Genomic DNA, 16,581 nt, shown 5'->3' with positions numbered 1-16,581 from the left:
AGAGAGAGAAACATCGATGTGAGAGAGAAAAATTAATCAGTTGCCTCCCGCATGTGCCCCAACTGGGGATCAAACCCACAACCTAGGTGTGTGCCCTGACCAGGAATCAAACTCACAACTTTTTGGTGCATGGGACAATGCTCCAACCAACTGAGCCACCTGGTCAGGGCAGAGGACTTCTTTTTAATTGTTTCACAAATATTGATTTTATAAATGCTTACCACAGACCAGAACTGATGATAGAGACATAAATGAGAGGTACATTTCCTATCCTAATGGTGTTTAGGGATAAAGCACATGCACTCAATAAACCTCAATAAACACAGGTCTATGGTTGCCAGGGTTCTTGTCCCAGCATTAAGAAGGATTCATGCCCTAACCGGTTTGGCTCAGCGGATAGAGCGTCGGCCTGCAGACTGAAGGGTCCCAGGTTCGATTCCGGACAAGGGCATGTACCTGGGTTGTGGCACATCCCCAGTAGGGGGCGTGCAAGAGGCAGCTGAATCGATGTCTCTCTCTCATCGATGTTTCTAACTCTGTATTTCTCTCCCTCTCCGTTCCTCTCTGTAAAAAATCAATAAAATATATTTTTTAAAAAAGGGATTCATGAAATCTGGAGAAGGCTGTGCATAGATTAAATAGGAGTCAAGAGACGAAATATAATTTTGAAAGGCATTTGGGGGTCAGAGGAGCCTAGTTTGAAGGAAACTAAGATCTCTTTCTCAGGACCCCATGCTTTTTATTAACAAAAATTGTCCTGAGATGAGGCAGAGATATATACTTCAAAGGGTCAGGGTTTAGTATACAGAGGGATTGTCAGATTTGGGGGAATTAGCCTACAGCTGTTCCGGTGTTTGGCCAGTAGGAGGAAATAACATGTAGATTAAGGTGCCCTGAGCTGCCTGGCAGCAAACAATCAATTTAATGTATCCTATTCAGGTTTGGGGAAATGCCATCAGCCAATCCCAGATTCAGCCCTGCTGTCATGCTGGAATTGGTTTCTGGCATATGGTGTCTAGAACAGATGTTCTCATCCTTTGATATGTCCATATCACCCAAGGATCTTGGCAGATTTAATTCAGTTGATCTGGAGCAGAGGCTGAGAGTCTGCATTTCTAGCAAACTTCTGAGTGATGCTGAGGACACAGATGCTGTGAGCCAAATGAGTGTTGAGAGATACCATCAGATTTATAGAGGATGGACTGTTTCCTCACCCCACCTACAATAAACATTATCTTTTATTCTCTATTTGTAGGGCTGGAGACTCTGGTCCTGACCTATGTCAATGCCATCAACAGTAGGGACCTGCCCTGCATGGAGAATGCCATCCTGGCCTTGGCCCAGATAGAGAACTCAGCTGCAGTGAAAAAGGCCATTGCCCACTATGACTGGCAGATGAGTGAGAAGGTTCAGCTGCCCACAGAAACCCTCCAAGAGCTCCTGGACCTGCACATGGCCAGTGAGAAAGAGGCCATTGAAGTCTTCATGAAGAATTCCTTCAAGGATGTAGACCATTTATTTAAAAATAAATTAGCGGTAATTTTTTTCTTACGTTTATATGGATTAGGGTCTCAGAAAGCAAAGTACTATCCTACCTAATAATAGACAAACATGGTAATTGACCATACCTTCACTATGCCTCCCATTGGCTAATCAGTGTGATATGCAAATTAACCACCAACAAAGATGGCGACTAATTTGCATACTGCAGGCAGGGTGGGACAGCACAACCACCAGCACGAGAGCCGCCATCCAGGCTCCTGTCTGCGACTCCAGAAGCCGCCGGCCTGCCGCCAGTGATCAGATCCGATCCCGGCCGCAGGCCAGCCCCAGAAGCCCCAGAAGCTGGTGATCAGGGGGAGATGGGGGTCCCCTGCCCAGGCCTGACACCTCTGGCGGAGGCATCAGGCCTGGGCAAGGGGCCAATCTGGCGATCAGAGGGTGATAGAGGTCAACGCCTCTGGCCAAGGCATCAGGCCTAAGCAGGGGGCGGAGCCTGCAATCGGAGGGGCCTGGGGGTCCCCTGCTCAGGCCTGACGCCTGGGCCAGGCATCAGGCCTGGACAGGGGGCCGATCTGGCGATTGGAGGGAGATGGGGGTCCCCTGCCCAGGCCTGATGCCTCAGCCAGAGGCGACAGGCCTGGGCAGGGGGCGGAGCCAGTGATGGGGCAGAGATGGGGGCCCCCTGCTCAGGCCTGAAGCCTGAGAAAGAGGCACCAGACCTGTGCAGGGGGCAGAGCCGGCAATCAAAGGGGTCTGGGGGTCCCCTGCCCAGGCCTGATGCCTCTGGCCTAGGCATCAGGCCTGGGCGAGGGGCTGATCTGGTGATCGAAGGGTGATGGGGGTCAACGCCTCTGGCTGAGGCATCAGGCCTGGGCGAGGGCGGAGTCAGTGATTGGGGGGAAATGGGGGGTCCTCTGCCCAGGCCTGCAGCCTGGGCCTGAGGCGTCAGGCCTGGGCTGGGGGGGGGGGGGGGGGGGGGCCAAGCTGGCAATTGGTGTGAACTACAGAGGAAACACCTTTTCTGACCGCTCATTGGCTAAGCTCCCTGTATGCCACTGGTAATATTCTTAGTAACTTGAGTAATAAGAATCCAAAAAGGTGATCTAGGGTTTTTCACCACACTCCTGGAGAAAAAAACTATGGTCCGCTGCTGGAGGGCTAAGAAATGTCATATCCAGCCCTAGCCGGGTTGGCTCAGTGAATAATGCCTTGGCCTGTCGATGGCAGGGTCTGGGTTCAATTCTGACCAAGGGCATGTACCTAGGTTGCAGGCTCCTCCCTGGCCAGGGCCCAGGTCAGGGCTCATGCAGGAGGGAACCAATCAAAGTGTTCCTCTCACTTTGATGTTTCTCTGTCTTTCCCTTTCTCTTCCACATTCTCTAAAAATCAGTGGAAACATATCCTCAGGTGATGATAAAAAAAATAATAAAGAAATTATTATTATGAAAGACACACCTTGAAAATGCCTAAAGAAAGTTGTCATTTTTTCATGGTGAAGAGACTGGAGTCTGTGTTGATGAAAAAACCTTGCTGGCTGCGGTGACTGGCAGTGGCTGCAGCAGCGGGGTTATGGGGCTGCTGCCTTCCCCTGATCAGCCCGGTCACCTCCCACAAAGGGAGGCCAGACTGCGGCTTAGGTCCGCTCCCCAAGAGGAGTAGGGAGCGGGCCTAAGCCGTCACTAGGACATCCCCTGGGGGCTCCCAGTATGTGAGAGGGGGCAGGCTGGGCTGAGGGTCACCTCCCCCTGCCCAGCGCACAAATTTTGTGTACCAGGCCCCTCGTTAAAAAATAAAATGGGAGAACCTGGCTGGAGATCCTGGCTAGAACCTGGCTAGAGAACCTGGCTAGGCTGCTGATCAACTGAACGCTGTCTCCGTGTCATTCCTTCTTCGCCAACTCCATCCACACCTTTGAGAACCCCTGGACCTGCTGGAGTTGGACCCCAACAATTGGTGACAGGGCGGCTGCAGCGAAAGCTTGGCGTGATGTCTCACACCATTTTGCTGGTACAGCTTACCAAGAGCCAGAAGGCAGAACTTATGCTGATTATGAATCAGTGAATGAGTGAGTGCATGGAAGGCATTTGTAAAATGTATGAAGAACATCTGAAGAGAATGAATCCCAACAGCCCCTCTAACACATATGATATCAGCCAGTTGTTTGATTTTATTGATGATCTGGCGGACCTCAGCTGTCTGGTTTACCGAGCTGATACCCAGACATACCAGCCTTATAACAAAGATTGGATTAAAAAGAAGATCTACGTGCTCCTTCGTCGACAGGCCCAACAGGCCCAACAGGCCGGGAAATAGTTGTGTTGGAAACATTTGGGGGTTGGGCATGGGCTTGGAACACAGGTGTGTACAGCTGTCTGTAGTGAAGTTTTGTATTATAGTAATCCTGTTTCCATTTTAGTACACTCTAGCCAGGATTGAATGTGTTAGATGATATGTGAGGATCTTGTTCAATCTGAACTCCCATCACCCCCATTTTTTCTCTTTTTTTCCTTAAACATTGTTACGATGACTTACAAGTTTCTCTTTGTCAGTTAATGTTGATTCCAATCCTTCATATCTGCTTTATAACACTCACTGTACTAACCCTTCTTCAAGTTGGAGTGGGGGGTAGTGACAGTTTAATTTTGTGCTAAGATGAAGTCTTAGTGAAAAACAAATAAATGTTCTTTAGTTGTAAAAAAATAAAATAAAATAAAATGAGTATTTATCACAAGAAAAGGAAATCTTAATAGATTGTAAAATGATAAAAACCACTATTTGTTCTTATTATAATAACTAGAGGCCCAATGCATGAAGATTCATGCAAGAATGGGCTTTTCTTCCCCTGGCTGCTGGCACCACCTTTGCTCAGGCCCAGAGCCACGGTTCTGCCTTCATTCTGGCCCAGGGCTGCCTTTCCACTTTCCCATGCTGCCCAGAGGCCCCGAGTGGCTGGGGCGGTGCGGAATGCCTGCATCCTCACCATAGCAATGACCCAAGCATCCCACCCCGCCCCTGGCCACTTGTCGCCTGCATATGCAAATTAACCTACCATTTTTTGGTTGGGTTAATTTGCATACTCATTCCTGATTGGCTGGTGGGTGTTGCAAAGGTACTGTCAATTTGCATCTTTCTCTTTTATTAGTGTAGATAAGAACCAATTTTATTATGACTGACACAAAGTTTTGAACATTTTTTTCTTTTCATGCAGAAAGTAATGCTCCTTCTCATAATTTAGATAATGCATGCAGGTAATAATCACAGCTTCTCATCACGTTACATGCTTGTTGGTACTGGACAGATTTAATATTACAGCCAAAAGCAAAGAAAAATGTAGTCTTAGTTATCTTGAGCAAGCTTATATTGAGCCACATTTCTTCCATGTGCAATTGCTGGTCCAATTTAAAAAGCAGAAGTTTCTTTCTAAAGGTGTATTTTTAGGACTAGAGAACCTAGTCCTGACCTATGTCAATACCATCAGCAGTGGGGACCTGCCCTTCATGGAGAAAGCAGTCCTGGCCTCGGCCCAGATACAGAACTCGGCTGCAGTGCAAAAGGCCATGGCCCACTGTGACCCGCAGGTGGGTAGCATAAATGCTAACATAAAGCCAGCAATCTCTGTCATGAACTTCACCTCCAAGGAGAAAGGGTCTTCAATAGAAAGACAGGATCAGGAGGAAGGATGTGGTCCTGCTGAGGTGCCTGTAAGTTTTTACAGGGTCACAGACTGGTTTTTGAGAAGCCTTTCCAAAATGCCGAGGTCAAGCTAACATTTTCTCTGTACTCTTTCTACGTCCTATTTTCACATTAAAGGACCAGCTAGCAAAAAAGCGAGATGACTTTTGTAAAGAGAATATGAAAGCATCATCGGATCGCTGCTCAGCTTTACTTAAGGATATCTTCCACTCTTTAGAAGAAGATATAAAGCAGGAGATTTTTTCTAAACCTGGAGGGTATCGTCTCTTAATGCAGACTATACACGAGCTGAAGAAAAAGTATCTTCAGGAACCCAGGAAGGGAATACAGGTAACCAGCATTTATCTGTCCCTCTGTTTCTCCCCTCAACCCCACACTTCCCTTCCTCCTGGTCTCCCTCCACCTCCTTTCCTTGGATCTGCTCTCTCCACGATGGCTTCATTCCTCACCCCATATGGGACCACAGCACCAACAGCTTCAAAAGTAGAGCCCTCATCAGAGAACAGAGACTCTCAATCTATATTTATATCAATCACTTACAAAAGTTTCTGCTTCATAGGGTACCAGGCTTGGCCAACCTGGAGCATGTGCCCACCCTGTGACAGGGGCCCCTTGACCAGCACAAGGACCAGGGCCAAGCAAACAATTCCTACAGGAAAAAATGGTGGACAAACAGGAATAAGTGCTTCCAGTGATTTCCTATTACTAATGCCATTTTCTCTGGGTCCTAGAGTGAAGAAGTTCTTCAGACATACCTGAGATCCAAGGAGTCTGTGATTGATGCAATTCTACAGACAGACCAGAATCTCACAAAAAGGGAAAAGCTGATTGAAGGTGATGAGCAAGTCAAGAGACTAGATAGCTTCAACAGCTTTTAAAAGTTTAAATAATTTGGCTTAGAGAATCTGGGGTCCTTAAACAAAAGCCAGATGAACAAAGATGCCTATTACTGGCCAAAGTCAGTCTCAGTAGGGCATAGGCAGTCAGCAGCAACAATGACAGGTAAGCTCACAAAGAAGGAAAAGCAAGGTGGTCACCCACTGAATTTGTCTTCTTCCTTTCCTCCTGGCAGTGCAACGTGTGAAAGCTGAATCTGCAGAGGCTGCAGCAAAAATGCTGGAGGAAATGCAAAAGAACAATCAGCAGATGATGGAGGAGGAAGAAAAGATTTATCAGGAACATGTGAAACAATTGACTGAGAAGATGGAGCAGGAGAGGGCCCAATTAATGGCAGAGCAAGAGAGGGCTCTGTCTCTTAAACTTCAGGTATGTAATGGCATCACCTAGAGGTTTCCCTTTTTCAGTTTTCTGAACACTCTCCCTGACCTGTTTGTGTGGCTGTTAGAACTCAAAACCCGGAAGGACCTTGCTTGCCCACTTATACCTTTCAATCCCTGTCTGTCTGCCTGACTTGGAGCCTGCCTATGCCTGGTTATTAAAATTTTTTTATTATCCTTTATCTCACATCCAGTCCTTTATCAGTACTCTATAATTCCGGTGCACAAATTTGTGCACTTATAGGGTCCCTCAGCCATACCTGTGCCATCTCGCAATTCAGGACCCCTCAGGGGATGTCAGACTGCTTGTTTTGGTCCGATCCCCACAGGTCAGGCTGAGGAACCCCACCAGTGCACGAATCAGTGCACCAGGCCAGTTTTGACGCAATTCTCACAGGCCAGGCCAAGGCACCCCACCAGTGCACAAATCCATGAACCGGGCCTCTAGTATGCATATAAGATCTTTGGTTAATCTCTTCCCACCCTCTGCCCTCCCCCCTTCCCTCAGAGATTCATCAGTCTGTTCCATGTTTTCATGCCTGTGCATTGAGCATCTGCCCCCTGGTGGTCAGTGCGCAGTATAACTACCAGTTGAATAGTCAAACAGTCGCTTAGGCTTTTATATAGAGAGAGTAGAGGCCTGGTGCACAAAATTTTGTGCACGGGTAGGGTCCCTAGGCCTTGCCGGCGATCAGGCCAATCGGGGCCTTCCTTCTGGCTGATGGCAGGAAACTTCCCTTGCTGGGGCCTTCCTTTGTTCTGCATCGCCCCCTGGTGATCAGTGCACATGAAAGCAAGCAGTCACACTCCTGAGGGGACAATTTAGCATATTTGTCTTTTATTATATAGGGTTCTTCAATCAATGGTAGCTATTATCTTCTAAATATTGCAAATACTATATCTTACCTGTTTCTCTTGCTTAATATTATATGAAGCAAGAATTGCTGAGTACCTATAACTTATGAGAAAAAACAGGTTCAGAAAAGATGAGCTTTTTCAGGGTCACACAGATTGGTAAGATATCTGAACCACCTTCACCACTTAGAGCAGTGGTTCTCAACCTTGGCTGCACATTAGAATCACCTGGGAATCTTTTTAAAATCCTGATTTCTGGGCCTCCTCCTCCGGAAATTCTGTTTCTTTGTTATGGGGTGGGGCCACAACATTAGTAACAAAGAAACAGAATTTCCGGAGGATGAGGCCCAGAAATCAAGATTTTAAAAAGATTCCCAGGTGATTCTAATGTGCAGCCAAGGTTGAGAACCACTGATATAGAGGAATCTACAATCACTGTTTTTCTGTCACACCTGGTATGACTTGGTTCAAAAAGAACCTTTATGAACAGAAAGACTCCTTGCCTCTCACACCTGTGTCTGCCACTCCTGACTGTTTGCTATGCCCTACGCCTAGTTTGTGTAGTGAGTTATGTGCAGAAATCCTGTGTGGACAGTTAGGGGCCTTGATGTCTCCTTACTTATATCCTGCTACTCTTGCCACCAAGCTGTGGAAGCTTAAATCAAATTCCCTAATCTAAGATACGGACACTTCCTTTGATTTTGAGAATGTTTTATTTCTGTCATGTGCATGTATATAAAAGTCTGAGTGTGTGTATCCTATCTAATAATAGACAAACATGGTAATTAACTGTAACTTCGCTACGCTTCCCATTGGCTAATCAGGGCGATATATGCACATTAACTGCCAACTAAGATAGCGGGTAACGGCCAACAAAGATGGTGGCTAATTTGATTACTGCAGGCAGGGCGGGACAGCACCATCCCGCCTGCCCCGCTGCCATCCGGGCCTGCTATTTGCGACCCGGGCGGCAGGCGGCCCCTATGGGAACAGATCCACGGCTGGCAGCGGGACCGCAGTGATCGGCCACTGGCCACACCCACAAATGGCCCTCCCATGGTGATCCCGGCTGACCGGTGCTAATGCGCCGATCCGCCACTGGCCATGCCCACAAATGGCCCTCCAGCGGGGATCCCCGGCTGACCGCTGCTAATGAACCGATCTGCCACTGGCCACGCCCACAAATGGCCCTCCAGCAGGGATCCCTGGCTGACCGGTGCTAATGCACTGATCCACCACCAGCCACACCCACAAACGTCTATCCGGAGGGGATCCGAGGCTGGTGGGTGCTAATGCACTGATCTGCCACCGGCCACACCCACAAACGGCCCTCCCGGGGGATCCCCGGCTGGCAGGTGCTAATGCACACTTGGGCCGCCTTTGCCCTGCACAAACTATGCAGCTGGGAGAGGGGAGTGGAGCCCCCGGGAGCAGGGCGGGAACTTCCCGGGGTTTGCATCAGCCAGCCCAGAGCAGAATGCGAACTATCCCCACCAGTAGCTGCTTGCTCATTCACTTACTTGCTCATTCATTCACTCATTCATTATTCGCTCACTCAGCAAACCCTCTCAGGTCCCTGGCACTGGGCCAGGCACTGAAGTTGAAGCGGGATAAGACAGAGCTATGTCCTCAAGATATTAGTAATTCAGTAGGGCAGAGAAGGCACATGAACGAGGCAGTTGTATGCACAGATGCAGTGTACTGGGTTCTGTGAGGGCTGTAACTAATGCCGACTTTGTTCTCTTGATAAACTGGGGCCTCGGGAGCCAGGCTGCCCAAGCCTGTAGGCCTGTGCCTAGGCCAGGAGTGGCCGGGGTCCCGGAACATGACAGAGGGTGCAGGTCGAGCTGAGGGGTCTGGCCCCACCCCTCACCCTCACCCCCGAGTGCACAAATTTTTGTGCACCAGGCTACTAGTGTGTGTATAAGCATCTATAACATTTGAAAAGAAACATGATTAAGATTGCCCACGTATCCCTGACCGGTTTGGCTCAGTGGACAGAGCGTCAGCCTGCGGACTCAAGGGTCCCAGGTTGGATTCCGGTCAAGAGCATGTACCTTGGTTGCAGGCACATACCCAGTGGGGAGTGTCCAGGAGGCAGCTGATCGATGTTTCTCTCTCATCAATGTTTCTCACTGTCTATCCTTCTCCCTTCCTCTCTGTAAGAAATCAATAAAAATATATTTAAAAAAAAAAAAAAGATTGCCCACATACGTTGTATAGAATTAATGGAACTTATAATTTAAGTTTATCAATATATTAGAAGGTATAAGCCAAAATCTCTCTTAGCTAAAGGAGACTCAAGATAAGCAATCATGGAACTAGGATGTCCAGGTAAAAGTATCCTATATAATAAAAGGCTAATATGCAAATCGTCCCCTCGACTGGGAGTTCGACCGCTCACTATGATGTGTGCTGAGCACCAGGGGGCAGCACGGAACATGGCGGGCGTCGGTGATGCAGTGCTGGCAGCAGGCGGCAGTGGAGGTGCTGCTGGCCCCAATGGGCCCTGATGAGAGCAGGACCACAGCAGGATGGTGGACCAGGTAAGTGGGCAGTAGCAGGGCAAGGTGAATGTGAACAGGGCCCCATTGTCCCGCCAATCACCCTGAAGAAGGCAAACAGTGGCAGTAACGGGGGGCAGGGCTGATGCCTGGCTCCCAGGCGCTAAGGAAGCTTGGCGGGCCCAGTGACTCAGGAGGAGGGGTGTATACGGGGGCCCGGGGGCTCTGGTGCCGCCCAGGGCCCAGAGGTTAGCTGGGACCTGCACTTCCACGCCAGATGCTCGTGTTTTGATCGCCAGCCAGGCCTAGGGACTGCACCTGTGCTTGGATTTCATGCATCAGGCCTCTAGTAATGAATATTTATGGTACAGAAAATTTCAAGAAGAAAGTACTCAAAAAAACACACACCATAAATGTGGAAACTAACTAGAAGTTGAGATTTGCTTACTGCTGTACTTTATTTACTCTTACTTGTCCCTTTTTAGGAACAGGCCATGTTACAAAAGGAAGGATTCCAAGATAAGAGCAGACAACTTCAGAGAGAAATAGAGAATCTCAAGAATAACATGGCAAGAAGCAGGAAGAAATGTATCTTAATCTAAAGACCTAAAGGAAAGAGATTCCCTGGTCAGTCTACTCAAGGCATAACTCAGGCAGTTTTAGAATTTGGAAAAAGTCACAACTTGAGAAAAAGTGGCTCTCTTTAAGCTGATAAAAGAAATCTATAAAAACCCCTTCACCTAATATACTTAATGATAATAAATGGAATGCTTTGCCCTTAACTCGGGAATAAAGCAAGGATGTGCAGTCTCTCCACTCCTGTTAAAGAGTATAATGAAAGGCTTCCTACAATATGGGAGGGAAAGAAGGAAGGAAGGAGGGAAGGAAGGAAGGAAGGAAGGAAGGAAGGAAGGAAGGAAGGAAGGAAGGAAGGAAGGAGGAGGGAGGAGGGAGGGAGGGAGGGAGGGAGGGAGGGAGGGAGGGAGGGAGGGAGGGATGGCAAGAAGGGAGGAAGGGAGAAAGGGAGGAAGGGAAAGGAAAGAAGGATAAGAAAGAATAAAATAAAACTGCCTTTATTCTCACACACTTTGATTATCCACATAGAAAAAATCCCTGGGAATCTACAACAAAATAGCAACAACAGCGACAACAAAAACTCTTGGGACAAATACGTGAGTTTAACAAGGTTGTAAGATTCAAAGTCAATACACAAAAATCCACTTTCCACTGTATTTTTATATAAAACCAATGGACTATTGGAAACCAAAAATTAAAAAAACATACCAATTACAATAGCTGTTTTTTAAAAATGGAATACTTAGGTAGAAATATAACTAAACACACACATGATCTTCTATGCTTCTATCTTCATTCTAAGACCAAGAGATTATGGGATCGATCATGATGTATGAATTTCCTTAGATTCCAACTCCCTTGTTGTTTTTGTGATGTTCCTTTTACTCATTGTAGAGAAGAAGGTTCAAGACCCTTATTATTAGAGCTATCCCTGACAAAAGCATATGCCTAGTATTTGTTAAGTTTCGCTGAGCACTGAAACTTTGTCAACTGTGGGGGGCAGGGGGGTATGGGGGAGGTCAATGGGGAAAAAAAGGGGATAGCTGTAATACTTTCAACAATAAAGATAAATTAAATATATATATCCATTGTGTGTGAGGCTTTTATCCAAACAGAAAGAGGAAAATATATGGCTCAAAACTCAGTGACACATAATATGCCTACTACACACACACACACACACACCCTATCCTTCCCACTCACTGTGAGTTTTTTAACAGACAGGATTTCATCAAACACAAGGCAGGAAAACTTACTCAGAGATTTTTTCCCCCAAAACTATGTACAAAACAGAGTCCCTAGGGTGTTAGATGAGGCTTCATGAAAAGCAGCCATTGCTTGGTCTACAGGGATCATTCATTCAAGAAACATTGGTTGAGTACCTATCACATTCTGCCAAGGAGTGGGAATACAGTTGTAGTCCTTCTCTCTCTTTGTGTGTGTGTGTGTGTGTGTGTGTGTGTGTGTGTGGTGTATTTTTTTTATTTATTTATTTTTTTATTTTTTTTTTTTTACATTTTAAATTGTCTTTTTATTATTAAGCTATAACAGTTCTGTATATATTCTACTTATACTCTTTTTTTTTTTATTAGTTAAGGTATTACAAATGTGTCCTCATCCCCCCCATTAACCCCCAACCTCCCCCCCACACACACTCATGCTCCCATCCCCCCTGTTGTCCATGTCCATTGGTATGGCTTATATACATGTATACAAGTCCTTCGGTTGATCTCTTCCCCTTACCCCCGCCCTCCCCTACTTTCCTTCTGGGGATTGATAGCCTGATTGCTGTTTCTCAGTCTTTGAGTCTGTCCCTTTTCGTCAGTCTATGTTGTTCTCTATAATCCACAAATGAGTGAGATCATGTGGTATTTAGAGGCCTGGTGCATGAAATTCATGCACGGGGTACGGGGGGTGGGGGGGGGATGGGGAGGGTATGTCCCTCAGCCCAGCCTGCACCCTCTCCAATCTGGGACCCCTAGAGGGATGTCTGACTGCCCGTTTAGTCGGACAGTCGGACATCCCTAAACGGGCAGTCGGACATCCCTCTCACAATCCAGACTCCCAACTGCTCTCCTGCCTGCCTGCCTGATTGCCCCTAACCACTCCCCTGCCAGCCTGATTGATGCCTAACTGTTCCCCTGTCGGCCCGATTGCCCCCAATTGCCCTCCCCTGCCAGCCTGGTCGCCCCCAACTGCCTCCCCTGTAGGCCTGGTTGCCCCAACTGCCTTCCCCCTGCAGGCCTGGTGGCCCCAACTGCCCTCCCCCCTGCAGGCCTGGTCCCCCCCAACAGCCCTCCCCTGCAGGCCTGGTTGCCCCAACTTCCCTCCTCTGCTGGCCTGGCCCCCCCCCAACTGCCCTCCGCTTGCTGGCCTGGTCCCCCCCAACTTCCCTCCTCTGCTGGCCTAGCCCCCTCCAACTGCCCTCCCCCTGCAGGCCTGGCCACCCAATCTTCCCTCCCCTGCTGGTTTGGTCCCCCCCAACTGCCCTCCCCCTGCCGGCCTGATCCCCCCTAACTGCCCTCCCCCTGATGGCCTGGACCCCCCCCAACTGCCCTTTCCCTGCAGGCCTGGTCCCCCCCAACTGCCTTCCCCTGCTGGCCTGGTTCCCCCCAACTGCCCTTTCCCTGCAGGCCTGGTCGCCCCCAACTGCCCTCCCCTGCAGGCCTGGTCCCCCCCAACTGCCCCCCTCCTGCTGGCCTGGTTGCCCTAATGCCCTCCCCCTGCTGGCCTGATCTTTCCCAACTGCCCTCCCCTGCTGGCCATCTTGTGTCCACATGGGGGCAGCCATCTTCTGTTGGAGTGACAGTCAATTTGCATATTACTCTTTATTAGCTAGGAATGCTTAAAGTATTACAAAGAGCATTACATATGTCTCCTTCTTTTCTCCCCCTTGACATTCCCCCAGCCTCCCCTACCCTGCAGTGTCTTGTGTCCATTGGTTATGCTTATATACATGCATATAAGTCCTTCAGTTGATCTCTTACCATCCCCCACCACCTCCCCCACCCCCCGCCCCCGCCGCCCCCCAACCCTCACCAGCCTTCTCTTAAGGAGCTCATAGTCTAGTGGTGAAGACAGAGATTAAATAACACAGAAAAGTAAATGCCCAAGAAATTGAAAGGAGAGGATTTCTGATTTAAGAAGGAGTTTCTCTAATCTCTCTACCCCAAATGGCTCCTTAGTATGTCTTAACCTTATTTCCCTTATCAGTCAATTAGTGGAAAAAAGAAATCCAATTTGGGAGGGAGAGATAGAAAGAGAGACAGAGCCTATCACCTGGCCCAAAAAATCCTATTTAATTTACAGTGTGTCATGCTCACAGTGTCTCGGAGTTGATTGGTAAAGAAATGAAGAAATGAAGAAAGCAATGGGTTCCATCTAGTGGCCAATATTATTATTACTCTTCACAGTACTTTATCGCTACCTTTTATCACCAGAGTTTGTTCATGTTTATTGTTTGTCTCCGCCACTAAAATACAAGTGGGCAGGAACATTACCTATTTTGTTTATCACGAACTCAGCCATGTAGAAGGGCTCCTGGCATGTAGTAAACCATACTATAAAAATTTTTAAACACAAGAGTAAACAACTTAATAGTTTATCATCCCAGCACCATTCCTCATGCTTCTCTCCCTGAAAGTTTAATGTTTGATTGTTTAATATCATATTGAATATTATAGGAATTTGATAGTTATCTAAATTCTTGTACTATTTAGAGTACAGTCTTCTCCCTCTTCCTCTCTGTCTCCATAAAGGATGTCTTCACTATTCCTTCGTTATAGACCTACAGACCCTAGTGTTGATTTACGTTCCTGCCATTGCTCTGGGGATCTAGCTGACAGAAAGCATGTTGTGCTACCAGCAGCAGTGCTGAAAGGATTGCACACTAGGACAAATTGAAGGAGCAAAGGGCAGTCCCCACTGAAACCCTCCAGGAGCTGAGAGCCTGCAGAAAGCCTTAGGAGAGAGGCCTCTAAAAGCTTTAGAGCTCCGTCCTGCATGTGAACCAGGAATTCCGGAGGCAAAGTAACACTGACAGAGGAAACATACCCTTCCTGAGAAGAGCAATTCCTACCAGGTTCTAATAGGGATTCTCACTTGTGCAGTGACATATTCAAACACTATTAGCCGGACCCACACACCGAGTCCACGCCTTTTTAAAAATTGTTAAGAGACTGTGAAAAATTTCTCACTGACTCAAGTAACCACTGCTAATATTAAATTGCTGTAAATCCAGTCAAGTGCACATGTGAATAGACAGACAGGAAGGAAAGTAGATAGATAAATAGATACATAGTTGCCCTGGGCAGCCTTTCTGTGGCTAAATGTACAATGCCTATTACTATATTTGAAATATGTAATGTTTGAACAGCTATTATTACTTGGCTGGAAAGCATCAATTTACTTTCACAATACATACCAAAAAATAAAATCTTGCATTTAAAATAACTATATGAGGTTGAAAAATGGACATCTTTTTTGATAAATATAATTGTGTATATTTAATGTGTGAAATGTGACTTTATCTCTTTATTATTTTTTAAATGTTTTATTTATTTTTAGAGAGAGAAGAAAGGGATTGAGAGATAGAATCATCAATGACAGAGAAACATGGATCGGCTGCCTATAGGGGAATTGAGCCCACAACCCAGACATGAGCCATCATCAGGAATCAATGTGATGACCTCCTGGTTCATAGGTCATTGCTCAAACACTGAGCCAACCTGGCAAATGCGATGATTTTATACACATTCTAGAGGCCCAGTGTATGGATTGGTGCACCACTGGGTTCCATCGACTTGGCCTATGCCCTCTTGCAATCCGGGACCCCTCGGGGGATGTCGGAGAGCTGGTTTCATCCTGATCCCTGTAGGCCACGCAGAGGGAGCCCACCAGTGCACAATAAATTGGGGCCAGGGAGGGACCGTGGGAGGGCTCCAGGGCATGTTTGGCCTGTCTCACCCAGTCCTGACCAGCCTGACCTCAGCAGCAAGCTAACCTACCAGTCGGAGAGTCTGCCTCCTGGTGGTCAGTGTACATCATAGTGACTGGTTGAACAAATGGTCGGACACTTAGCATATTAGGCTTTCATTATATAGGACACATTGTGGAACGATTACCAAGACAATATAATTACCACCTCCATTGCCTCACATAGTTCACAGTTTAACAATGTGTGTGTGTTTACCAGTGGAAATGGGGTATCCCTTTCCCCACTGAGTGCTGGGGGTGCAGTCCTCATGACATCTTGAGAAAAAAAATTTTCTGGGACTCGTACCAAAGGATAATTTTTATTTGCATGGAATTACATCCCTGGGTTTCCAAAGTCCCATTTTGCTTAGTCCAGTCCAGCAAGAAGTGCAGCTGGGGCTTCAGTAGAACTAGAAGCAAAGCCAGTGTCCAGAGTTTCCATTTCATACTGCAGCCAGGTCCAGTTCAGCATCAGGTTAGTTGCAGTCCATTAGTCCATTGTGTGTGGGTCCACATGGCCCAGGGCCCAGGTGATTGTCAGGGAGCCAAGAGAGTATACCCTCTACAGCAAGAGTCCCCAAAGAGCCCAAAGTGTAAGAGCACAAGAGAGCAACGCCTTTGTTCAAGGGCATTAAATATTTCAAATCCTCCTGTGCTTGCAGTGACCATGCCCACTCTGGCCCATGACCTATTCCCAAGCGTGACTGACAGTAAGCACCTTTACTAGCCCCCTCAGATTTACAGAGCATGCATCTATCTCCCCCTATCCAGGCCCTTCCCCCAGCGATCTGAGGGAATGGACCAGTGGCTCCCTGGGATGCGTAAGGTTGCAGCTTCCTAGCAAAGCTGCCCAAGTGACATGCCTATAATATTTAGTCTTCCCTTTGCTCCTTTCCTTTTATTAATAATTAGGTTAATTACAACAGTATTGTGTGTGTGTGTGTGTGTGTAGTGAGAAGGCTTAAGATCTACTCCCAGCAACTTCCAAGAACATAACTCTTTATAGCAAGAATGTAAGGTGGAATTTTCTTTAGGAACTTCCAACTTGGACTTATCATTTTTTTCCTAGTACTTCTTAGTACAGCTCTAGGGTTAAAAGATAAAGGAAAATATACTTAGTACCCAGAAGTGACAGCTACCTCTTGAGAAGCATTTCCAGATAATGAGGCATTGCCAGTATCTTCTACCCTGATCTCCTC

General features: G+C 47.3%; 1 protein-coding gene and 1 pseudogene across 1 annotated transcript in view; both read left to right on the top strand.

Moving 5' to 3' along the window:
• Window positions 1–10,459, top strand: part of LOC118677232 (guanylate-binding protein 1-like) — a 33,200-nt gene extending 22,741 nt beyond the window's left edge. Inside the window, exons 7-11 of the mRNA XM_036352183.1 lie at window positions 1,256–1,536; window positions 5,314–5,526; window positions 5,928–6,030; window positions 6,269–6,462; window positions 10,318–10,459. Of these exons, the coding sequence (XP_036208076.1) occupies window positions 1,256–1,536; window positions 5,314–5,526; window positions 5,928–6,030; window positions 6,269–6,462; window positions 10,318–10,434 (908 nt within the window). The 3' untranslated portion in view covers window positions 10,435–10,459. The remainder of the gene's footprint in view (window positions 1–1,255; window positions 1,537–5,313; window positions 5,527–5,927; window positions 6,031–6,268; window positions 6,463–10,317) is intronic.
• Window positions 3,475–4,497, top strand: LOC118677231 (annotated as a pseudogene).
• Window positions 10,460–16,581: the final 6,122 nt, after the last annotated feature.

The sequence above is a fragment of the Myotis myotis genome, unplaced genomic scaffold (genome assembly GCF_014108235.1).
Source record: "Myotis myotis isolate mMyoMyo1 unplaced genomic scaffold, mMyoMyo1.p scaffold_m19_p_2, whole genome shotgun sequence".
Taxonomy (NCBI): domain Eukaryota; kingdom Metazoa; phylum Chordata; class Mammalia; order Chiroptera; family Vespertilionidae; genus Myotis; species Myotis myotis.
The sequence above is the reverse complement of the archived record's forward strand: the minus strand, read 5'-3'. Positions and strand labels throughout refer to the sequence as shown.